This window comes from Rana temporaria, chromosome 1 (assembly GCF_905171775.1).
Source record: "Rana temporaria chromosome 1, aRanTem1.1, whole genome shotgun sequence".
Classification (NCBI taxonomy): Eukaryota; Metazoa; Chordata; class Amphibia; order Anura; family Ranidae; genus Rana; species Rana temporaria.
In genome coordinates, this window is record NC_053489.1 from 405,024,718 (window position 1) to 405,051,159 (window position 26,442).

The following is a 26,442-nucleotide window of genomic DNA, read 5'->3' on the forward strand; positions in this document are numbered from 1 at the left end:
GACAATTTGAGCCTAAAAAAAAAAAAAAAATTGCACCTTTTTACAATATTCTACTTTTCTGAGATTGTGGATTTGGGGTTTTCATGAGCTGTAAGCCATAATCATCACAATTCTGACAAATCACGGCTTGAACTATCTTGCATTGCATGTAATGAGTCTATCTCATATTAGTTTCACCTTTTAAGTTGCATTAGTGAAATAAATTAACTTTTGCATGATATTCTAATTTTCTGAGTTTCACCTGTATATTTGTTCTTTCTTCCCTTTATTTCTGCAGCAATTTCCATAATTTTCTGTCACAGTTTTTCCTATTTTTAGCTTAACATTTTAAATCCCTTTTTTTGGCACAGGTGTAGTCACCATTCTCTTGTGTGTGATTTATAGTATCAATTAAATATGCTAATTGTTTAAAGGTGGAGCCTGTGTAGGAGAAGATAGATATTTGTCATATCTGTTTTAAACTAGCCATGACTAAGGCTTCTGCCAAAACATGGCAGCGCTATTGTTTTATTGTCACTCTGATGTACCAATAAACTACACTTCAAGAATTTAAGTGTAGCCCGCTCCTTCTACTGTTTATGGCGCTGGAGTGTGGTGGGATACATCGAGCTCAGGCACCTGCGAGTGGATCTGGTGTATGGATTGAGTTGCCCCTGCAGAAAGCGCCGTTACCTATCTATCTGTTTTGGGTCATTGTCATGCTGGAACACCTATCCACATTAGATTTTTAATGTCCTGGCTGATGGAAAAGAGGTTCTCACGCCCATCATCCCTTTGATGCAGTGAAATGGTCATGTCCCCTTAACAGAAAAAACAGCCCCAAAGCATATTTCCTCCTACTCTGAATCATTCAGATGTTCATTAGCAAACTTCAGACGCCCTTTACATGTGCGTTCTTGAGCAGGGGGACCTTGCGGGCGCTGCAGGATTTCAGTTCTTCACGGCATAGTGTGTAACCAATTGTTTTCTTGATGACTATGATCCCAGCTGTCTTGAGATCATTGTCAGGATTCTCCCATGTAGTTCTGGGCCGATTCCTCACCGGTTTCATGATCATTGAAACTCCATGGAGGTGAGATCTTGCATGGAGCCCCAGGACAAGGGAGATTGACAGTTATTTTGTGTTTTGTCCATTTGCAAATCATTGCACCAACTGGTGTCAGCCTCTCACCAAGTTGCTTGGCAATGGTCTTTTAGCCCATTCCAGCCTTGTGTAGGTCTACAATCTTGTTCCTGACATACATGGACAGCTCAGAATCTGATTGACTGCTTCTGTGGACAGGTGTCTTTTATACAGGCAACAAGCTGACATTAGGAGTGCTCCTAATCTCAGCCCATTACCTGTATAGAAGACACCTGGGAGCCAGAAAACTTGCTGATAAGTATTTGATCCCCCATTTAACTCATTAAAACACAAATCTATTTATAACTTTTTTTTGGATATTTGTTATTCTGTCTCTCACTGCACATATAAACCCGCCATTAAAATTACAGGACTGATCATTTGTCAGTGGGCAAACATACAAAATCATCAGGGGAACAAATACCTTTTTCCTTCACTGTATGAACATTTTACCACAACCTTTTCTGTCATTGACAAGATAAAATCATTGAGAGTCATGTCCCAATCATTACATTTAGTAACGACAGAGTTTAAGTGAAAAAATAATGAATCCAGATGTGACACATTTGTTGATAGATGTAATTTCATTATAAATCCAATAAGCAGGTAACTTTGTCTTCACACAATCACCTTACAAGACTGGAAACTTGAGAACCAACCGTTTTATTCACATACTATATAAAAAAAAGTTTGCATTGAAAAAATAAAGTTTGTTACAAAATATCCTGCACAGGCTACTACAATGAGATGCATTTTAATAGCTTCTGCCATATCTCCTTGGCAAAATGATGCAAGGTCAAGGTAAAAAAAAAAAAAAAAAAAAACACCCCAGCAAAAAATTCCATATTGTGTAAATTGAATGCGTTTTGTGCAAACGTCAGAGAACCAGAAGTGCCCTTTATTGATTTGTTTTTTTAAATTAGCCTTTATCCTCCCAAGAGGTGGCACTTGAATTAGAACAATGCAGTTCACATATACTCATGTCCCCTCAAAACACAGACCTTGCAGGAATCAGCCTGTGCCATCACAAGGACAGAAGGCTGGGTAATTGTTAGTAGACCATGGAGGCAAAGATTTCACCAATCACCTGTCAATGAGACAAAAAAAAAAAAAGTAAATAAAAAAAAAAAAAAAAAAACACCTGCAAAGTGAACTTCCTTGAAAACTGCTAGTGCTTACCTTCTTATGTTTCGGGATTCAAAGATTTTCTCTTCATCACTTTCCATAGATCCCAGCTCCATGTTTTCATCATAGTCAGAAAGAAGTCCATATTTCTTCCTTTGTGGTTTCTTTTTCATACTGTAGAAAGAAATTGTGTTAAGGCATGCCAAAGCCCAAGTGAAGTCAAAATAACAGAAATCAGAAAAAGACAAAAACTTACAGTCAGTAGGATGTGTCACGTGTGCCGATGCCTTTGCCATCCATTTATAGAAGCAAGGGGCCATCACAAGCCCTCATCAAGAGTGCACAACTATATCTGCTTTTTCTGCCCAGCTCCTCCCATGAATGCTGTACTACAGCACTGGTAGATTATGGTGGAGGGGGTGGGGGGCATGGACAAGGAGGCATCAGCACATCTGACTTATTTGGTTGCACTTGGGCTTTAAAACATTCCTAACTAAACCTTGTGTTTTTCACCTGCATAAGATTTGCATTGCTCATGCAGTTTCACAGTGTCATTGTAGCCCTGCATGCACAGCCTATAGTAGAGTAAATCTTCACATTCCTGTGTGAGCAATTTGTTTGTGTTAAAACATGAGACATAGCAATGCATTGAGTAATGCATGACCCCAGTCTGTAGTCTGAGATCTGACACTTCCTTTGAAGAAACCATGTATCCCATAATCCCTGGAGATCTCAGTCTAGTGCTCATGCAGGTGACAGCTACACAGTAATTAAACCTGACACAGACAAGCATGCACATGCTCACAGGGAGAACACATGCAGCCAGGAGATGAAGCATTTAATCAGATTAGCACTTCTACATTTGTGATGCAACACAGAGGGGAGTGCTAGGCATACACTGAACTCTGTGCCTCGAACAGGACATGGTTCGGTCTTCTTGGTGCAGGACAGGCTAGCCTCAGCAATACATAAAGAAAAGGAATCAATCAGCCATGACACTACAGCCACATGTGAGCTCATTATTACAAGGTAACTTTTAGGCGATCCCTGGAAACTCTTTCTGTTCAGAGAAGCCTATGCTGCCTCCACCTAACAACTGTACTTTTATTTTCTCCAACAGCACAGCTCCCATCGTTTTTACCTTTTCTATCACTTGACCCTCCCCCTTTTAGGTGGTAAACTAGATGAGCAAGGCCCTCCGATTCCTCCTGTATTGAATTGTATTACAACTATACGATCTGCCCTCACATTTTAAAGTGCTGCGCAAACTGTTGGCACTATAGAAAATCCTGAATGAAAGCAAACAGCACAGCACATGAACCAAGAATCTTTTCTACTGGATTAAAGGTACGTGAAATTACAGGGCCCAGTGACTGGCTGTTTAGGCAACTAGTGCACCATTATAAATTGACAATAGTTTTAGATATTTGGACTATAATTTCAAGGGCTTTTCTCCTCACTGACTGACTACCAAACCTGGTTGCTAGTTGGTGTAACCAGCTTTATAAAATTTAGGATGCATCTGTACCAAACACCAGTGGCTTTGGATGCACAGTTGGCCACATATGGCAAAAAAAGGCAGGGGTTATAACCCCTCCCTTATTCTAAAAGTTTTTTTTTTTTACTTTAATTTTCACAGTAGAATAGGTATACTGGCTCAACATGCACAAATATATATTTTTTAAACAAATGGCAAATTATTTTAACATTGGGTAGCATTCAAACACTTGCCACAATTTCTGTCTTGTGTTAGTTTCAGCAAACCTTGGAGCATCATAAGAAAAGGTAACCACCAACCACCACGTCAACATATAGATCAGCAAGACCTAGATCACATAAGGAATGGTTCTCACCTACAGGTCCGTATGACAAAGTACAGTACAGCCAAGACGCTGATTCCAATTAGTACATAGAATGCTCTCTGCAACATTTTATAATTGTTAAAAAATGAAAGCTGCACATGGCTTGTAGTAGAAGAGTTGGTAGTGAGAGGTCTTCCTGTTGTGACTGTAACATGTGTAGTGTTAACCTCTTGAGCATTCCCATGGTTGGCTACCTCTTGAGCACTCAAACGGTCAGCCACAAGTAGGATGAAGCTCAAACAACATGCACAAATCCACGTCTGTAGAAACAAAAGAATGGCTATTACTATACATTAGCAAAGCAGACAGATCTGTAGAATCTGTTTGTGTCATTCTACTCAAATTGGCTTTTTAAGAAGAGGTTAAAATTGATGAACTGATTGGCAGGCATAGTAGAATGGTGGGCATGGAACGCAGATGTAGAGATCCGACAACTAGAGCACCCAAGGGATACCAAGAGCCAGTTAGCATTTGTTCTCATTGACATTTACCTAGACCTGAAATATAAGTTGAGGACTGGTCCAATATATCAAATACTTCCAAGTTATGCACATTCATTGCAATATGCAGTACATACAGGCATTGTTTTCCTGCTTTTGAAGCACATGTCAAGAGCAAGACTATAGATTTTTATCCACTTGTAGATGACATGACTGTTTTGAGGCAGAGATAGTCTAAATTTGCATTAGAGAGACCAAGGCCTATTGAGATATGCTTGCAATGTAGGAAAAGTAGGTCAAATATAACCATTGTTGGGTGGTGCATTTAAAACACAAGAGTGCTTTCACAATGCTAAGCAACACAAGTCAGTGGGTTATATGATAGATTTGGGCTTGTCCCCAACATCAACCATACTATGCTGAACATTTTTTGCATCCTAGCAGTGTAGAGTGCCTTGAGGAAAGGTATCACCATAACCGTTTTTTCACATAAGGTCATTGGCCATCAGATATTGAATCAGGGTTAGTGCATGTGAAAATTGTGCTTAGTGAAGTTCTTCTTTAAATAAACTTGTGTTGCATTTCAGAATTTAAGTGTAAAGTGTTGCCCAAGAGCAGATACCACAAGATGCCTGCTGTTGAATCTATTGCCAAAAAGGCTTCTGCGGTCACCCTCCGATTTGGTTTCACTTTGTTACTGAAGCCTGAATTCTTCTGGCTTCATGTCCAAGCCTTGCCAACTACCTCAGTAGCCAGTAAAGTCACGCTAAATAGACAGGTGAATGGCAGTTTGAGGATCTTAGCCATCAAATCTGGGCAAGTCAGGCCCCCTTCATATGGGCACTGGGGCCAATACAACAAGAATCAGCAGTTTGTTTATGTGGCTGGAGCTACATGCAGGCAGTCTATGCAACTATGGGGGCACAGCAGTTGTACAGACGATCACACAGTTGGCGTTCAGAGCTGCTTACCCGCCACTGCACATCTGTCAAGTTAGAGCAGGTTGTGCATGTACAGCCGTTTTGTCCCCATAGGCTGCCTGCACCCAGAACCTAGTGGTCTCACCTGCATAAAAAAAAAACAACAACACACACCACACACACACACACATCCAGTTCAAGTTGTATGGACCACAGCACCCATGTAATTGAGGTCTTGGACAAAAAAAAAAAAAAAATTCTTTGATTTGGTACATGTACAAAATGTATTTAGATGACCACACTCTAGTAAAGCCAACTTCTTTATTGCAATGATTGTTGTATGAACCACAGACGTGCAGCAGACAAAGTGGTGAGCCTGAATGCATTTCACACAGTAAAGCACTTCATCATAGATTTTTTTTGTCAGCTAAAAGAGGTAGTAGCAGGCATCTTGTGGTGTTCTCCTCTTAGGCTGCTTTCACACTGAGGTGTGCAGCCGCGGTGACGGTATAGCCGCGCTATTTGTAGCGCGGCTATACCGTCGTATTTACCGCAATATTCGGGTGCTAGCGGTGAGGTTTTAACCCCCGCTAGCGGCCGAAAAAGGGTTAATACCCTTTTCAATGGCAATTGATTTCAATGGGAAGGCGCGGTATAGGAGCGGTGAACACACCGCTCCTATACCGCGGTAAAGATGCGGCTAGCAGGACTTTTGGTGCGCTCCTGCTAGCGCACTGCTTCAATGTGAAAGCCTTCGGGCTTTCACATTGAACACTGCAGGGCATGATTTTTTTAGTGCTGTACCGCATGAAAAACGCCCCAGTGTGCAAGGGGCCTTAGGCAAGATGTTAACAACCAAGTTCACCTTTCCCAGAAAATAGCCTTTGCAGTTAAGGGGCGCCAGCAGATAATAAACGGTAAAGCTTTGTAAAATGGTCATAAGTGGAGCCTTCCATGAAGCCTCCCTGAAAAACTTTGTTAGTAATCTCCATATCCTGCCTTGTTGCTAGGATGTTATATCTGTTCGGACACACATTACAGGATTTAAAACCATCAAGCAAGCAACAAGGCAGGACATGGGTGTTGCCAACTGGAGGTCAGGTTCAAATGGCCTACAGGTAGAACAGCAAAATTAAAGAACATTTAATACCTACCGATGTCCCTTAACCGCATAGGCCATTTTCTAGCAAAGGTGAACTTAGCCTTTATTCTTAAAGGGGTTGCAAAGGAAAAAAAAATCCCTAAATAGCTTCCTTTACCTTAGTGTAGTCCTCCTTTACTTACCTCATCCTTAGATTTTGCTTTTAAATGTCCTTATTTCTTCAGAGAAATCCTCACTTCCTGTTCTTCTGTCTGTAGCTACACACAGTGATGGGAGGCTTTCTCCCTGGTGCGGAGAAAGCGAGCAGGCAAGTCAGGACGCTCTCTACTTTGCAGATAGAGAAAAGAAGCTGTGTGTTAGTGGGTGTCCTGACACTCCTGCCCGCCCACTCCTCCCTCAAGAGGCTTTCTCCACACCAGGGAGAAAGCCTTGCATTACTGTGTGGAATTACAGACAGAAGAACAGGAAGTGAGGATTTCTCAGAAGAAATAAGGACATTTAAAAGCAAAATTGAAGGAGGACTGCACTAAGGTAAAGGAAGCCATTTAGGGGAAAAAAAAAAAAAAAAAAAATTCCTTTACAACCCCTTTAACCACTTGACAACCGGGCCTATTTTGGCACTTCTCTCCTTCATGTAAAAATCACAATTTTTAACTAATCAGAACCCCCAAACATATTTTTTTGTAGCAGACACCCCAGGGAATAAAATGGCGGTCATTGCAACTTTTTGTTCTCCTCGCACTGTATTTGCGCAATCATTTTTCAAACGCCTTTGAATTAAAAAATAAACAGTAAAGTTAGCCCAATTTTTTTGTATAATGTGAAAGATGATGTTATGTTGAGTAAATAGATACCCAGTATGTCACGCTTTAAAATTGCGCACACTCATGGAATGGCGCCAAACTTCGGTACTTAAAAATCTCCATAGGCGACGATTAAATTATTTTTAACAGGTTACTATTTGAGTTACAGAGGAGGTCTAGTGCTAGATTGTTGCACACGCTCTAACGCACGCGACGATACCTCACATGTAGGGTTTGAACGGCATTTACATGCGTGTTCACTTCTGCACGCGACCTACCGGGGACAGGGGCGTTTTAAAGAAAAAAAAAAAAAAATTTCATTTTTTTGATCACTTTTATTCCCATTACAAGGAATGTAAACATACCTTGTAATAGGAATCACTGTGACAGGTCCTCTTTATGGAGAGATGTGGGGTCAATAAGACCCTGCATCTCTCCTCCAGGCTTACAAGCATGAAAATCGGTAAAAAAAAAAAAAAAAATCCACTGATCACATGCCAACAGCCGCGATTGTGGCTTTTACTTCCGGGAACCAGGCGTGACGTCATAACGTCGCGCCAGGCCTCCGACCGTCATAGAGATGACTGGTGACCATCTGGTCACCAGTCATCTCTATGCTTTCCAGGCAGCGCCGGCCGATTCGCTCTCCGGGCCCCCGATGGCACGGGAGAGCTCGGAGAAGCGCCGGCAGGAGGGGGGGGCTGCCTATAAGAACGATCAAGCGGCGGAACTGCCGCTTTGATCATTCTTATTGTGCACAGAATCGCCGGCTGAAGACGGTGATATCTGAATGATGCCTGTAGCTGCAGGGGCATCATTCAGATATCACCGCACAAAGCCGAGGACGTCTTGACATTTAGCGGTTGTAAAGTGGTTAAGGATCACCCTTAATACAAATCTATCAGTGTTCAAAGTAAATATAGGCAAAAGGACACTCCCAATACTACCTTTAACAAACACATCAGTTTTAGTGAATTTTCCCCTTGCAACTCAATTTTGTTACCCGTTCGTCCTGTCAGTAGATCAGTTGTTTCCCCCCCCCCCCCCCCCAAGCTGTCCACCAAAATGGAGTTGCATTTACAGCATATCAATATCTCAGCTGCAAGTTAACCAGCAGCAGGCATTGAATTGCATGACCATCATCCTGTAGAACTGGGAGGTAGTGGTTATCTTGATAAAATGGGCATGGAAAGAGCAGAAACTGTCAAGATCAACAGTTAAAGCAGAACTTCACACTCTCAAGCAAAAATTACCATTTTGAATCCTTATAGCATTAAAAAAAAAAAGAGAATATATATATATAAAAAATTTTAAACACATTTCTACAGTTCCTTTCTGAAGGCTCATTATGGCCTAGGCATGGAAACTAGAAAGTGAGGAGGCGTTTTCTTGGCTAAACACACCCGCCTACCTGCATGGCTGAGCCAAGCGCCTATGGATTTTTGGAAGTAAATGCTATATAAATCATATCTGCTCTTACTTAAGATAGCCACGACCGAAAATACCAAGGAGTGTTTTTCAAAGGATTTCACAATAAAATAAAGCACGGAGACATGGATGAACGAGTTTCTTTTGTATTAAATAGCGGTTTCAGTTTGTGGCACTCAGAGGTGGTGTAGTTTTGACAGAGACAGACACAAATATATGGGTTTATATTTGTGATTGTTTGATGGACAATTACTCTGCCATGCAGCACGGTACCCAAATAGAGCTTTCTTTTGGTGACATTTAATAACCGGTGGGGTTTTTTTGCTATACAAATATATAAATAATAAAAAAAAAAAATATGATAAAAACACATTTCCTCTACTTTCCGTTAAAAAGAAAAAAGGCCAACATTGTACAAAATCTCCCAAATATTACCCTTTTTTTGGAACATACAATATTCCCAACACGTTCCTGAAATTGCCTGTAAATTTAAATAGGTGCTGTAGAGACCAATCGCCTGGAAACTCATTCCAGGTCAAGAAGCACACCAAGGATCTCCAGAATGCAACCATGATAGGACTGCAGAATATATGTATGGGGGGAACCAATGCGCAAAACCAGCCTAACTGTAAATAATTTGTTTAAAATATCAACTAAAATCTAAAAGCAGCAGCCACTACTAAAATAGTGCTCACGCACCAAAGAACATATGTAAAAGGGGGGGTAAATAGAGGCGCTTGCCAAAAATTGACTAAAATAACTAAAATGCCAAACAACGCACAGCAACGTATGGATAGTATGATAAAATCCAAATAATGTTTCACTCCTTGTTTCCAATACCTTCAAAAGCATCTACATTGAGATGAATGAGGTGGAGATAGTGAAAATTAATAATCCAAAGAAAATAGACTAAAAATAATAATTGATAGTCAACACATTAATATCAATCCAATAGTGTCATAAAACAGTGATAACTTAACAGTGATAGATCCGTAAGAAGGACCAGAAAGAACACAGTGTAAATTCTGAGTGATAAAAAATGAACATCAATGTTTGTGAATAAATAATCTTCAGAATAAAAAATATATAAGATATGTATAAAAATATTATAATATAAGCAAAAAATGTTGAATAAAAAATTTTTCAAGTTAATTAAAGTGTTTCAAGTCAACCTCCAAAAATAGTGGAAAGTTCCAAAAGAAAGGTGCAGAAAAGACTTGTAATAAGGTGCAAATCCAAATTCTTCCAAAAAAAGTGTAGATAATAAATTAAATAAGTGCTGCCATCCACCGCACGAAATTCCAGTGTAGTTTGTGCAGACTCGTGAAAAATAATTCCAGCCTCTCACCTCAAAACAGGTTAAACCAGCCTGTTAGATGTATTGAAGGGTCACTCCAAGAACGTCCACCAAGGGAGAGACTCCAGACCACCATTTCATATTTCACACCTGTACACCGTCTATGGACTAGAGCCTTTTTTACGTTACTGCTATGGGCTTGTTTATTTGGCAATCATTTTCATTACCTGAAATCTTCCATAGATACACTGCAGACCAATAAGGAGGTAACAGTAGCTATTCAGATGTTGTGCAACTGGTTCAGTATACCTGTACTGCATGGGAAAATCTAGGGAAACTGCAACCTATAAACCAGATGGCTCTTGTGTATAGTCTTCTCATCTAGATCTACGAAGCGGAAACCCAGCGACCCAACTTGAGGAGGTGACAAAGCGCTTGGTCGGATCTCTGATCCACTGGAAATGAAATCCAAACCTCTCTCCCCAGCAGCCTTGGATAGAATACACAGGAATATAGCTTCTTGCCTTTTATTGGAAAGTAGACAAAGATGATCTTATTTTTTGACACTTTTTAGGGCGTGTGCAGAGCAGGGAGAGAGTGTATTGCTGGATTTTGAACCATAAAAGACACCCATTTATAATGTTTTACATAGCTATACCTGCAAAAGGGGGCAGTCTGAAATAATCTAACAGAACTTTGTTATCTGACTAAAGGGGAACATCAAGGTTTTTTTCTTAAAGTCCCAGTAGTTGCATCGTGCCCCCACTTCCCTAAAGTCTTTTCTCGACCCAACAGTGGTGCTCTCCTACAGAACACTAAGGCAACAGCAGGAGCTATTGGTTCCTGCTGATGTCGATCAAATCCTGTGATGAGGGAGCAGGGGGCAAGCCATGCTGTGCAGTTATGGATGCACACAGCCTGGCTTGGATGCGGGCCTGCACAAGTGGCCCATAGCAGCCATTGTACAAAGCAGGCAAGTAAAACCCCCGTTAAGTCTTACCGGTAACAGTATTTCCAGGAACCTTCCAGCACAGCTGCTTGAGAGATGAATGGCTCCACCCTCTACAAGAAACACAAATCAGATACAATTTAAAAGGCCCTTCCCTTTCCTCTGACCCTCAGTTGTTTGGAGGTTGGCTTGATCTTCTAAAGTGCACTCGGCAGAGAGGAAAAAAAAAAAACCATAGAAACATAAAACAAAACACCACCACCAGGTGAAAGTAGAATAGGGCAGGAATATAGATGCTGTCCTGGAAATACCATTACGACTAAATAGGGGTTCCCCACCCCCCTCCCAGGACAGTTACTTGAGAGGATAATCAAGATACTATACCTTAGGGAGGGACAACAGCCTGAAGCACTTTCCTACCAAAGGAGAGGTCCTGGCTGGAAAGCATTTGAACTCAATGTTTGACAAATGCATGAGAGCAGGACCAGACGGCAGCTTTAAAAATTTCTTACCATCATGCACCCGCTCTTTCTGCCCATGACGTAGCCATGGATCTCGTAGAATGAGCCCCAATTCTAGAAGGAGGGATACGACCTGAGGCTTTGCAAGCTTCACAAATAACTTCCCTAATCCATCTAGCAATAGAGCTTTTAGATGCCTTGGAACCCTTCTTAGGGCCACTAAATCCTAACAGCTGGGAGGAACTCCTAAACCCACTGGATTTCTCTAGGTAAAGCAGAAGACATCTTTTTACGTCTAAAAAGCAAAATCTTTACTCCGCATTCTTGACAGGAGGTACAGAAACTAGGCAGGACTACTTCCTGGGACCTATGAAAGTTAGAAGATACTTTGGGCAAATAGAAAGGATCAGGCCTAATCACTACCCTGTCCTCTAGAATCCTCAGGAAGGGGACTCTACAGGAAAGACTGTAGATCAGAAATCCTTCTTCCTGACGTAATAGCCAAAAGGAAGGAAATCTTTAAAGGCAATAACATTTCAGGGAAGCTTCATGCAAAGGCTCAAAATGAAGCCTTGTTAGAGCATTGAACACCGACAGATCCCAAGGAGGCACATGTTTGACGATCCTGGGAGCATGTCTATATCTGGCTGAAAGGAACCTCCTGACTAAAGGATCTTCCGCTAGCTTCTTGTCTGAAAACAGAGACAGGGCCGCAGCCTGAACCCTAAGGGTGCTGACAGATGGACCTTTCTCTACTCCTTTGTGCAAAAAATCCAAAAAGAATCTAACCGAATTTCCTTTGCCAGGAAATAAACGTTTTTCAAACTTTCCCATAGATTCTCCTTGTGACCAACTTGCGGCTGTCCAGGAAAGTATAAATAACTTTCTCTAAAAACCCCCTCTCAACTGCAAGATCCGCCGCTCAGCCTCCAAATGGAAGGTCTGGGGGCTTTGGATACAACACTGGTCCCTGGTGGAGAAGATCCTTCCGATCTGGTAGGGGTCAGGGAAGATCCACAGAGGGTCTTCAGAGAGGAAAACCCAACTCCTCCAGGGCCACAAATGGTCAATCAGAACCACTTCTGCCCGATCCTGAATAATTTCCCGAACTACCAGGAGGTAAGAGGGGAAAAGGAGGGAAGGCGTAGACCAGAGCGAAATCCCACGGGAAGGAGAGAGCATCCGTCCCCAAGGACCCCGACTCTCTCCAGAGAGAAAAATGCCGGCAGCTTTCTCTTGAGACTGGAGGCAGAAAAGATCCACTGCAGGAACACCCCATATTAGCACAATCTCCCGGAACGTGCCTTGATGTAGCTCCCAATGTCTGGAACCGACGATCCCTCTGCTCAGATAGCCCACCAGCGTATTCTCTCAACCCCTGATGCGGACTGCTCTGATTAAGGCAAAATTGATTTCCGTCTAGGACAGAATCTGCTGTGACAGCGTTAGAAGTGACGCCAAACAAGTGCCCCCTTGCTTGTTCAGGTACGCCACCGTAGTGGCATTGTCTGAGAAAACCAATAGGTCTCTTAACCACTTCAGCCCTGGACCATATTGCTGGTCAATGACCGGGCCCCTTTTTGCGATTCGGCACTGCGTCGCTTTAACTGACAATTGCGCGGCCGTGCGACGTAGCTCCCAAACAAAATTGGCGTCCTTTTTCCCCCCACAAATAGAGCTTTCTTTTGGTGGTATTTGATCACCTCTGCTGTTTTTATTTTTTGCGCTATAAACAAAAATAGAGCGAGCGACACACACAAAACATTTTTTTCCCTCAGTTAAAGCCGATACTTATTCTTCTACATTTTTTTTTTTCGTTTAAAAAAATTAAATAAAAAAAACGCAATAAGCGTTTGATTGGTTTGCGCAAAAGTTATAGCGTTTACAAAATAGGGGATAGTTTTATTGCATTTTTATTAATTTTTTTTTTTTTTTTTTTTTTTTAACTAGTAATGGTGGCGATCAGCGATTTTTATTGGTACTGCGACCTTATGGCAGACACTTTTGACACATTTTTGGGACCATTGGCATTTCTATAGCGATCAGGGCTATAAAAATGCATTGATTACTATAAAAATGCCACTGGCAGGGAAGAGGTTAACACTAGGGGGCAAGGAAGGGGGTTAAGTATGTTCCCTGTGTGTGTTCTAACTGAAGGGGGGGGGGTTGGTTGACTGGCTAGGGGAAAGGACTGATCGCTGTTCATACATTGTATGAACAGACGATCCGTCATTTCTTCCCCTGACAGGACCGGGAGCTGTATGCACACACACACACACACACACACACACACACACACACACACACACACACACCTCCCAGTTCTCGCTCTGCAATGAGTGATCGCGGGTGCCCGACGGTGATCGCGCCCGCCAGGCACATGCGTCGGTACCAGGGGCGAGCGCGCCCCTATTGGCTGAAACGACATATAGCTATGTGATCTCGCGTAGCCGACCTGCCGCCGTATAACTGCGTCGGCAAGTAGTTAAACAGACCCTCTCTTGCAGAGTCAAGAGAGCTTTCCCTACAGCTAGCAGTTCCCTGAAATTTGAGGAGCAGCTTGCCTCCTCTGGCAACAAAGCTCCATGGGCCTGAGAGTGCGCACCCCAGCCCCACAGACTGGCGTCTGTAGTAACCTTTACTGGAGCATGTTGCTCCCAGTTCCCTCCCTGCAGGTGTTCCTGCTGTTCCCACCCAGGAGGGATTGAGTAAATCCTCTCTTGGCAGCTGAACTAGCTGACCTAGAGAATCCTTCCTGCGATCCCAATGGCGTAAGAGAACGCCTGAAGGGGTCTGGAATATAATTGGGCCCAGGGCACCCCTGGGATGGCTGCAGTCAATAATCCCAACTGCATGATCCGCCGAAGAGGTCTGTGGGAGCAATTTGAAAGGCTGCATGGAGAGAAAAAGTTTTAAAATTTTCTCCTCAGAAGATTTTTCTTCCCGAGTCTATTAGATAACCCAGAAAAAGTATGCTTTGGGAGGGCACCAGACTTCTGTTGGTTGACCTTCTACCCCATATTCTGAACGGTCCGCAAGACCAACTGCAGATCCCGAATAAGGGACTCTGACTCAGGGAAAGATCAGAAAATCGTCCAGATATGGGACGATCGAAAAAAAGACCATGACTTCAGCCATGATTTTTGTAAACATTCTGTGTCCTCCCGAGAGACCGAAAGGAAGGGCAATGAACTGCCAATGACTCGGCCCGTTGTCCATGAGATTTGCAAATCTTTGGCGGCTATGGCAGATTGGAACATGAAGATAAGCGTCTTGAAGATCCAGGGCAACGATGATGACCTCTGGCCACAATAGATTCCTTACAGAATAAATGTTTTCCATCCGGAAACGTCTGTAGAGAATAGGGTTGTCCCGATACTAGTATCGGTACCGATTCCGAGTATTTGCGGGAGTACAATGGCTGGATGGGGGGATACATGGGGGGGAAGACAATGGCTGGATGGGGGATACATGGCTGCATGGGGGGAGACAATGGCTGGATGGGGGGGGGGGGGGCAATGGCTGGATGGGGGGGGGGGGGGGGAAATGGGACAATGGCTGCATGGGGGGGGGGGGGAGACAATGGCTGGATGGGGGGGATACATGGGGGGGGAGACAATGGCTGGATGGGGGGGGATACATGGCTGCATGGGGGGAGACAATGGCTGGATGGGGGGGGGGGGGGAGACAATGGCTGGATGGGGGGAGACAATGGCTGGATGGGGGGGGGGGGGGGAGAGATTGCTGCATCTGTGGGGGGGAGGGAGGAAGACATGGCTGCATCTGTGGGGGGGGGGGGAGACATGGCTGCATCTGTGGGGGGGGGGGGGGGGGAGAGACATGGCTGCATCTGTGGGGGGGGGGGGAGACATGGCTGCATCTGTGGGGGGGGGGGGAGACATGGCTGCATCTGTGGGGGGGGGGGGAGACATGGCTGCATCTGTGGGGGGGGGGGGAGACATGGCTGCATCTGTGGGGGGGGGGGGGAGACATGGCTGCATCTGTGGGGGGGGGGGGGGAGACATGGCTGCATCTGTGGGGGGGGGGGGGGAAGACATGGCTGCATCTGTGGGGGGACAAGGCTGCATTTGGGGACACATTTTAAAAAAGTATCGGTATTCGGTATCGGAGACTACTTGAAAAAAAAGTATCGGTACTTGTACTCAGTCCTAAAAAAAGTGGTATCGGGACAACCCTAGTAGAGAATATAGTAAAGAATAGATTTGTTCTGGATGCTTAAATTGATGACCATCCAGAATTACACAGTCGGCGGCAGCGGGGATGCAGGTAAGCGGGACATGGCTGCATGGGGGGAGACAATGGCTGGATGGGGGGGGGGGGGGAGACAATGGCTGGATGGGGGGGGGGAGACAATGGCTGGAGGGGGGGGGGACAATGGCTGCATCTGTGGGGGGGGGGGGAAGACATGGCTGCATCGATGGGGGGGGGGGGGGGAGACAATGGCTGCATCTGTGGGGGGGGGGGGGGAAGACATGGCTGCATCTGTGGGGGGGGGGGGGGAGACATGGCTGCATCTGTGGGGGGGGGGGGGGGGAGACATGGCTGCATCTGTGGGGGGGGGGGGGGGGAAGACATGGCTGCATCTGGGGGGGGGGGAGACATGGCTGCATCTGTGGGGGGGGAAGACATGGCTGCATCTGTGGGGGGGGAAGACATGGCTGCATCTGTGGGGGGGAGACATGGCTGCATCTGTGGGGGGGAGACATGGCTGCATCTGTGGGGGGGAGACATGGCTGCATCTGTGGGGGGGAGACATGGCTGCATCTGTGGGGGGGGGGGGGGAGACATGGCTGCATCTGTGGGGGGGGGGAGACATGGCTGCATCTGTGGGGGGGGGGGGGGGGGGGGGAGACATGGCTGCATTTGGGGACACATTTAAAAAAAGTATCGGTATTCGGCATCGGCGACTACTTGAAAAAAAAGTATCGGTACTTGTACTCAGTCCTAAAAAAAGTGGTATCAGGACAACCCTAGTAGAGAATATAGTAAAGAATAGATTTGTTCTGGATGCTTAAATTGATGACCATCCAGAATGCTCACTTCCTGTTGTTCTGTCCAACTCCACACAGTAATGCAAGGCTTTCTTCCCTGGTGTGAAGTGTCATGCTTGCCAACTCCCTTGGACTACAGGAGAGTCAGGACACCTACTAACACAGCTCCTTAATAAAAAAAAATATATATGTACCTTTACAACCCCTGGGCACTTAAACCCCCTTAATAACCAGACCAATTTTTCAGCTTTCTGTGCTCTCACATTTTGAATGACAGTTAGTAATGCAACACTGTACCCATATGAAATTTTCGTTCCCCCCCCCACACACAAATAGAGCTTTCTTTTGGAGGTACTTTATCACCTCTGGGTTTTTTGCGCTACAAATGAAAACAAGACCGACATTTTTAAAAAAAAAAAAAAAAAAAAAAAAATTAAAATGTTTTCTTCGTTTCGGTTATAAAATTTTGCAAATTAGTAATTCTTCATAAATTTTGGCCAAAATTTATACGGCTACATGTCTTTGGTAGAAATAAGTACAAATTGGTGTATATTATTTGGCCTTTGTGAAAGTTATAGAGTCCACAAGCTATGGTGCTAATATCTGAAAATTGGTCGCACCTGAAGTACTGAAGGCCTATCATTAAGAGCCCATTCACACCTAGGCGTATATACGCCTGAAGCGCCACGCTCGTGCCGCTGGAGGGGCGAATTTACATTGATGTCTATGAGATGGTTCACATCTCACGCCTGAAAACAAGTCCCGGACCCTTTTTTTCAGGCGGCTTTCGGCATAGACATCAATGTAAAAGGTTTTGTGAAAAAAAAAAAAAAAAAAAGAAGTTTACAAATCGCGGCAAAATACGCCGCGTTATAGTGTGAATGCAGCCTTATTGAGACCCTAACGTGCCAGAAAAGTACAAATACCCTCCAAATGATCCCTTTTTGGAAAGAAGACATTGCAAGGTATTTAGAAAGAGGCATGCTGATTTTATGAAGTTGTCATTTTTCCCCCACAATTCTTTGCAAAAAAAAAAAAATATATAACGATTTTTCCCTCTTTTTTTTCCCTCTCTCCTCACAAAATTGTCATATTAGCAGGTTATTTCTCACACACACACACACACACACACACACAGCATATGCATACCACAAATAACACCCCAAAACACATTCTGCTATTACTCCTGAGTATGGCGATACCACGTGTGAGACTTTTACGCAGCGTGGCCACATACAGAGGCCCAACATGCAGGGAGCACCATCAGGCGTTCTGGAGCACCCAGGCCAATTCGGACTCTCCTACATGTAAAAAATCATATTTGCTAGAAAATTACATAGAACCCCAAAACATTATATCCGTTTTTTTTTTTTTTAGCAGAGACCCTATAGAATACAATGGCGGTCATTGCAACTTTATCTCGCATGGTATTTGCGCAGCAATTTTTTTCAAAGCGTTTTAGCTTAGTAAACAAAAAATGTAGCGCTAAAAACCAAAAACTCCAGAGTATGTAATACCATGTGAGGTGACAAGGTTCGTATGAAAGTGCATATACATAAACCACTGACATATAAATGTAAATAGCTCAAACAGTGCTTGATGCAAAAGAAAAAGTCTATATTACAAAGTAGAAAAAATCAATTGAGTGATGGGTGCAGGGAAAACAGATGAGCTGCTATCCGTTGATTGGGATACAACAGGTACACAAGTTGTCTGTAGCACTCTATGAGGATCACAATCACATCAAGGTAGGTAGTGGATGAAATACGCTTACCGGATGGGTTGGACTCTACTACTGTACAGCAAAGAGTCAGCCAGACATAGTGGTCTTTGGAAACCGGGACCACTCAAACCGGAATGGGACCATAAGCGAGACTGGAACTCCAAATTGACATGGACGGCAGGAACCAGCAGAGCTTGAATGGTGTGTTTGATCAATACCACGAGCTTTGAATAATCCTTAGACCATCAGTCAGGAGATGCAAGGCAGGATGTTGCTAAAGCTCTCAGGAAACCATGGAGTGGATGATATAAAAATGGAAAAAGAACTCCAATAGTGCAGGTCAATTAAAACCAATGAGGTTTATTTGTAAAAAGTCATGGGTAAATATGACAAGGATAAAAAGTGATCACGTACAGAGAATGGCAATGTGGGGTGCTCAATAGCAATACCCGACGCGTTTCGGCTAAGTAAGCCTTCAACAGGGGCATAAGGATGCACCCCCACATTGCTCGCTTAAATACACAGAATGGTTATAAGACCCTCCCCCCAACAGGGCGGTGCCCTAAAACAGGATGTGATGTAATAGATGTGCATTGTGACAGACATAATATAAAAGGAAATGATTCTTTAAACAAGTATATATCACATACTAACATCACCTCAATCACATAGAAATGCAACAAATACCACCATATTATACATATCATATCAATGAGAGGCAATCATCTGCAACATTCTATGATAAAAAATATAAATATAAATATCACAGCTGTTGCTGTGTCACCGGATGAGGAAACTCTCATAATTCTATGAGCGGGGACACTGCGCCATCATGTTGTTTTTACAAACGTTACTTTGACAAGTATTCCCACTGAGCATCTACTGACTGCTTCCTTGTAAGGGCGCTCGTCCTTGGGGCTAGACAACCCCACTGTGCTCATAGATTAAACACGATCGCCCCAAATTGTCACCGATCGGTACAGCGCTGATACCAGCAGTCCGCGCGTGCACCAATCAGGTGCATTGGGGGCGTGGCATAGAGCCAAGGCGGCCAGTCAGCGAGCATCTATAGCTAACCTCCACACCCATCATGTGTGCAGCGATGCTCACACCAATGGGATGTGGAGGGGCGTAGCTTATGATCGCACCATCCAACCAGCGGTCGGACGTTCCCTAAACCAATCGGGAGGGGGGCACGAGTCACATGGACACGGCTTCCAATAGGCTAGCGCCGTGAACCTGACAGCGCATCGCGCATCGGAGCCCCGCCCCCCGAACCGAGGGGGTACTCGGAGCTACAAGGCATGATAGCCCGAGACATGGCAGTGCCCCTGGTCGATGGAACGGCCCCAAGCGTGGTCACAAATATCGAGTGCTCCAACTACACGAGCACTGCAGTACACGGGCAATTCACCTAGATGTTATAATAACTCGCAAGGCATGTAGGAGACTCCTCGGCACCTTTAAACATAGATAAAGGGGACTGTATGCATTGTGAGGATGGCCCCAATTGGCCCGCCCAGACTGGGACAGCGGGGACCACCCACAATGCAGAACTGTACTGAAAGAGGGACTTATAATAAAGAGTCAGCATAAATGACAAAGTCACCATATTGAATCTAATATGGTGACTTTGTCATTCATGCTTGGGGCCGTTCCATCGACCAGGGGCACTGCCATGTCTCGGGCTATCATGCCTTGTAGCTCCGAGTACCCCCTCGGTTCGGGGGGCGGGGCTCCGATGCGCTGTCAGGTTCACGGCGCTAGCCTATTGGAAGCCGTGTCCATGTGACTCGTGCCCCCCTCCCGATTGGTTTAGGGAACGTCCGACCGCTGGTTGGATGGTGCGATCATAAGCTACGCCCCTCCACATCCCATTGGTGTGAGCATCGCTGCACACATGATGGGTGTGGAGGTTAGCTATAGATGCTCGCTGACTGGCCGCCTTGGCTCTATGCCACGCCCCCAATGCACCTGATTGGTGCACGCGCGGACTGCTGGTATCAGCGCTGTACCGATCGGTGACAATTTGGGGCGATCGTGTTTAATCTATGAGCACAGTGGGGTTGTCTAGCCCCAAGGACGAGCGCCCTTACAAGGAAGCAGTCAGTAGATGCTCAGTGGGAATACTTGTCAAAGTAACGTTTGTAAAAACAACATGATGGCGCAGTGTCCCCGCTCATAGAATTATGAGAGTTTCCTCATCCGGTGACACAGCAACAGCTGTGATATTTATATTTATATTTTTTATCATAGAATGTTGCAGATGATTGCCTCTCATTGATATGATATGTATAATATGGTGGTATTTGTTGCATTTCTATGTGATTGAGGTGATGTTAGTATGTGATATATACTTGTTTAAAGAATCATTTCCTTTTATATTATGTCTGTCACAATGCACATCTATTACATCACATCCTGTTTTAGGGCACCGCCCTGTTGGGGGAGGGTCTTATAACCATTCTGTGTATTTAAGCGAGCAATGTGGGGGTGCATCCTTATGCCCCTGTTGAAGGCTTACTTAGCCGAAACGCGTCGGGTATTGCTATTGAGCACCCCACATTGCCATTCTCTGTACGTGATCACTTTTTATCCTTGTCATATTTACCCATGACTTTTTACAAATAAACCTCATTGGTTTTAATTGACCTGCACTATTGGAGTTCTTTTTCCATTTTTATATCATCCACTCCATGGTTTCCTGAGAGCTTTAGCAACATCCTGCCTTGCATCTCCTGACTGATGGTCTAAGGATTATTCAAAGCTCGTGGTATTGATCAAACACACCATTCAAGCTCTGCTGGTTCCTGCCGTCCATGTCAATTTGGAGTTCCAGTCTCGCTTATGGTCCCATTCCGGTTTGAGTGGTCCCGGTTTCCAAAGACCACTATGTCTGGCTGACTCTTTGCTGTACAGTAGTAGAGTCCAACCCATCCGGTAAGCGTATTTCATCCACTACCTACCTTGATGTGATTGTGATCCTCATAGAGTGCTACAGACAACTTGTGCACCTGTTGTATCCCAATCAACGGATAGCAGCTCATCTGTTTTCCCTGCACCCATCACTCAATTGATTTTTTCTACTTTGTAATATAGACTTTTTCTTTTGCATCAAGCACTGTTTGAGCTATTTACATTTATATGTCAGTGGTTTATGTATATGCACTTTCATACGAACCTTGTCACCTCACATGGTATTACATACTCTGGAGTTTTTGGTTTTTAGCGCTACATTTTTTGTTTACTATTCTTGCTGGCTTTGTTTGTTTGTTTGTATGTAGCAGCTAGACATTTCGTTTCTGAACTAGCGCAGTTTTTTCTTTATTTTTGCGTCTTAGCTTAGGACATTTAAAGTAGGGTTGTCCCGATACCACTTTTTTAGGACTGAGTACAAGTACCGATACTTTTTTTCAAGTAGTCGCCGATACCGAATACCGATACTTTTTTTTAAAATGTGTCCCCAAATGCAGCGATGTCCCCCCACAGATGCAGCCATGTATCCCCCCATCCAGCCATTGTCTCCCCCCATGCAGCAATGTATCCCCCCATCCAGCCATTGTCTCCCCCCATCCAGCCATTGTCTCCCCCCATCCAGCCATTGTCTCCCCCCATCCAGCCATTGTCTCCCCCCATCCAGCCATTGTCACCCCCCATGTCCCGCTTACCTGCATCCCCGCTGCCGCCGACTGTGTAATACGCCGGGAACATTACAACTTTGAATCGCTGTAATGATTGGCGCCGCGCTGCGTATAGACACTCCCCCTCGCTCAGGATTGGACAGTTCACCCGAGCGAGGGGGAGTGTCTATGCGCGGTGCGAATCATTACAGCTATTCTAAGCTGTAATGTTCCCGGCGTATTACACAGTCGGCGGCAGCGGGGATGCAGCGAACGGCGGCGGGATGCGGCGTCACGGCCGGGGGAGTATTCTATATTGGTATCGGGACAACCCTAATTTAAAGAAAGTCTCCTTAATTTCAGATTGAAAATTAAATTTTTTTTTGTGCCCTTTAGACTGGAACAACCTCCTTTTAGGTTCCTTCCATTCTAAAAGAATCATATCCTTAAGTGACTGGTGTAACGGGAAAGTTCTTGATTTCTGCCCCTAAAGACCCCTATACATTTTATCCTGCACAGATTGGATTTTCTGTGGCATCTCAATCTGTTACGAGGTATATATGGATTTAAAGAGCTCGGGTTCTGCCCTTCTTCCAGATCAGAGGCATATACTGGTCTCAGACCAAGGAAGGGGTCTAACTGAGGCAGAAGGCACTTGAATTCTGGGACAAAATGAAGAAGGCCCCAGACCTGCTGCCCTGTCATTAAAAGACTGGACTGAGGCTACAATCTTCTTCATAAAAGACATTAACTCTTCAAAGAGGTAGTCTCTGAACTAGCCCTAGATGAAATACAATCCTCACAAACAAGTTTTTTATATCCATCAGACAGCCTGGCTCTACAGTTTCTACTTTTTTTTTTCTAAAAGAAACCCGAAACAAGAACCATAAGAAATAAAGGCCCATACAAAAAAAGGTCCCCTGCTGTGTAATCACAGACAAGGGCTTACCTTAGAGGCAGTATGGGAACTGGAGGCTGCCGTCCTTAAGCTCCATGCAGTGAGTGGAGATCGGCCAGAAAAAAAGGCTGCTGTCCCAGGCAGCATGTCCTCAGTGTACAACGTCGTGTTCCTAAACACAGTGCTGGAAAGTGCGTCACGTGACTTACGGAAGTCCTCTGGCACCATTTTGGTACACCTCGGTGAAGCCGAGGAGGACAAGGCTTCCACCAGGCAGAGCTGGGGAAAAAACCTGGAGGAAGTTGCCACCACTTACACTAGGTAAGCAAGTACCTCCAAAATAGGGAACCCTTCTGGCAGACCAGTACTGGATGATGCCAGGGAAGGGGGGTCCGCCAACCACAGTTACCAGACCTAGGAAAAACAAAAAAAACTGTTGTGCTCATGGAGGGTTTGGAAACACTAAACAACTGAGGGTCAGAGGAAAAAGTGAGGGGCGTTTTAAAAATTGTATCAGTTTCGCGTTTCCTGTGGAGGGCTGAGCCAATCATCTCTTGTAGCTGTCCTGGAAGGTGAGGGGGGAAAACCATGTTTATTATTTTAGAAAAATAGCCTTTATAACCACTTTTAGTATAAAATCAGACATGCCATTGCACTACATGAGTTTGCCCCCGTTCACATCGGTTTTGAACGCAATATAAAAACAAAATGTTTTTAACAGATATAATAAAACTTTCAATGGTATGTTTAAAATGGACACCGAGCCCAAGTTCACGTTGATGCGACTTGGAATGCGATTTGACGTGTGAAATTGCAGCCTATTGCCAGCAATGGCACTGTCCCAATCGGTGCGATGCAGACTTAGCGGCACCGATTTACAAAAGCAATTCCTGCAGTACTTTTGGCGACTTCAATACACATCTCTGCAACTCGCACAGATGTCCTCCAAATTGCCTCTGAAATCATGCGACTTCAAACCAGTGTTCAGTGCGAACGAGGGCTAGCGGTAGATCTAAAAGATTATACAATCTTGATTGTACAGTCACATTTACACTACATTATTATAATACAGAATTTATATTGCGCCAACAGTTTACGCAGTGCTTTACAATGAAGAGGGGGGACAGTAAACTTACAATACAGAAGGAATAGGAGGGCCCTGCTCATCGGACAGGGTAGGGGCAGGAAGTGCCAGAGGATGGAAGATGCTCTGGAAAATGTAACAAGGGAGATAGGAAGCAGAGGATAATTTGGGTGATATCTGCAGATGTAGCTGGGGGCAATGTTGTGGATGGCCTTGTATGCTGTAGTTAGTATTTTGAATGTTCTACGATGGGGTAGGGGAAGCCAATGAAGGGATTGTCAGAGAGGAGCCACACTTACAGATCAGTTAGTGAGGTGTATTAGTCTAGCAGCAGCCTTTGTAACAGACTGAAGGGGGGGATAGCCTGTGTAAAGGTAATTCAGTGAGGAGGGAGTTGTTGAAGCCGTCAAGTCAGAAAATAACCAAGGATAGAAGAAGTTGTTTTGTGTTGTCATTATGAAGGGGCAATTTCTTGAAATGATGCAGAGGTTAAGGCAGCAAGATATAGCCAATCCTTGGATGTGAGGGCTGTAAGAGGTCAGAGGCGGTCTTCAATTTTCACTTATACAAACCTCCATATCGCACTGCAGATAGCTCTACCTTAAGGCAGCAGCAGGTTAGGGAAAAACAAACAGGTAAAAGGTAGCCCTTGTAGATTTGGGTTTCTGCGATATTCAAGTCACTGAAAGACAGATACAAATAGAAAAAGGTTAATGCAACCATCTGCAAGAGAAACTATTTAGCATGTTCAATCAAACCCTCCCCCCCCCCAAAAATAAAAAAAAGTGGAAGCTGGAGCCTCTCTATAAAAAGGTGTCAAACTGGTGCCCATGAGGCATTGCAAGGCTGATAGTTACAAGCATGACACCCTCAGGCAGAGGCATGATCGGACTTGTAGTTCCGCAAAAGCTGGAGGGCCATCAGTTTGACACCTCCACATGGGCCCGGAGAATATATATATATATATATATATATATATATATATATATATTCTGCTGCATAAGGTGTTGAAATAAAGGAACTGAGGTGGAAGCATTGCTCACTCTGACTGTACACACAGCCACTGCTGGAGCTTTACACCATTCATCTCCCCCACCCTGTTTCTATTGCCTTCTAGTGCAAGTTACAGCAGTTGAGCGAGCCTAGCAGTCTGTACCGCGAAGCATTGAATTAATAGGATGAATGTGAACAGACAGAGAAGCTGGGGGGGTTACACATGTCAGGCTCCTACAAAATCCGGTACAACTGACTCCCCCCTTCCCCTCATACCAAAAAATGGCATTAGCCAGCCTCCAGGTTGTTTTACGGAACACCACCGGCGATTTATATTTGGTAACCGGCCACTTAGTACCAGACAAATGCACTTCCTCCCTCGACTTCCGTCTCAGCACACGTCATCGTCCAGCTGTTGTTCCTATTGGAAGAATGGTAAGCTATAGAGGCGGTTTCCTCGTGCACGTGACCGTTCGTCGTCGAATAAGGGACGGAGGCGGTGTTTCATAAACGTTATGTGTGTGTCACGTGACAACGTGATTCGTCGCTTCAGTGTGAGGTACGTACCCGCGTATGGGAACGTCATTTTCCGCTTGAGGTGGGTCATTCCATCCCTGAGTATCCTACTGGTCAAGATGGCTGCCAACTACGTTCAAGTGCAAGGGGCATTGCCCCCGTACAGCATGAAGAGCTGTTTGCTACTTTGCTTATCCTTTGTAGTTGTGAACAGGCAAACTTTACAAGGCCTCATGTATGTCGGTGCTTTTTTTTTTTTGCACAGTGTTTGAAGGCATTCATTTTAAATAGGCTGTCCTATGTGCGACATACATGCCAATAGACGCTCTGGGACATTTTCCTGCATTGCGCTTTGCACGTTTTGGCACTACAAATCGCAGCATTTTGGAATGCCACTAACTACTTCCAGCCCAGGTCAATGTAAATTAGATTTTTTTCTTTGCTGGAAAATTACTCGTAACTCAAAACATTATATATTATAAAGCACTACACTAGAGAATAAAATGGTGGGTGTTGCAATTTTTTTTTTTTTATGTCGCACACTATTTGCGCACTGATTTTTCAAACGTCTGTAAGCAAAGCGCTGCTAAATGCCAGTTGCCGCATTTAGTCGCTTCAACTGCCTCTAAACATAGCTTCTGAACGCATTTTGTTGGTTGAAGAAAAAGCCTCTAAGCACAACTGCCTAGAAACGACTACAAACGAACCCGTGTACATGTACTGATAAGATAACATAGAGGAGAGTTCAGGAGGAGTTGAAAAAAATGCCCAACTGCTCCTAAACGTCTGTTTACCAGCAGCAATGTACATGAGGCCTTAGGGCCCATGCACACAGGAAGGCATGCAAACTCTGCTGAACACACATTTTTAAAGACTAAAACCGGCATTTAGAAACGCCCGTTTTTGCTGTGATTTTCGCAGTGTTTTACCGCGTTTGCGTTTAGTTAAGAAACATCATAAGACCCTTCCTAAGCTAAAAAAAACAGTATTTAACCATTTCAGCCATTTTGTGAGACCAGAGTGAGTAGCAGCTGAGATAGCAGCAGTGTACTTGTATTTAGTGTGTCACTTGCCACATCACCTGCC

General features: G+C 44.4%; 1 protein-coding gene across 1 annotated transcript; it reads right to left on the reverse strand.

Moving 5' to 3' along the window:
- Nucleotides 1–1,766: 1,766 nt before the first annotated feature.
- Nucleotides 1,767–25,284, reverse strand: FAM174C (family with sequence similarity 174 member C). Its single transcript, XM_040323705.1, has 5 exons — nucleotides 25,117–25,284; nucleotides 24,420–24,529; nucleotides 4,102–4,370; nucleotides 2,303–2,422; nucleotides 1,767–2,210 (listed from the first exon to the last, which is right to left on the reverse strand). The coding sequence occupies exons 2-5, from the start codon at nucleotides 24,423–24,425 to the stop codon at nucleotides 2,207–2,209; spliced, it is 399 nt and encodes a 132-aa protein (XP_040179639.1). The 5' UTR covers nucleotides 24,426–24,529; nucleotides 25,117–25,284; the 3' UTR covers nucleotides 1,767–2,206.
- Nucleotides 25,285–26,442: the final 1,158 nt, after the last annotated feature.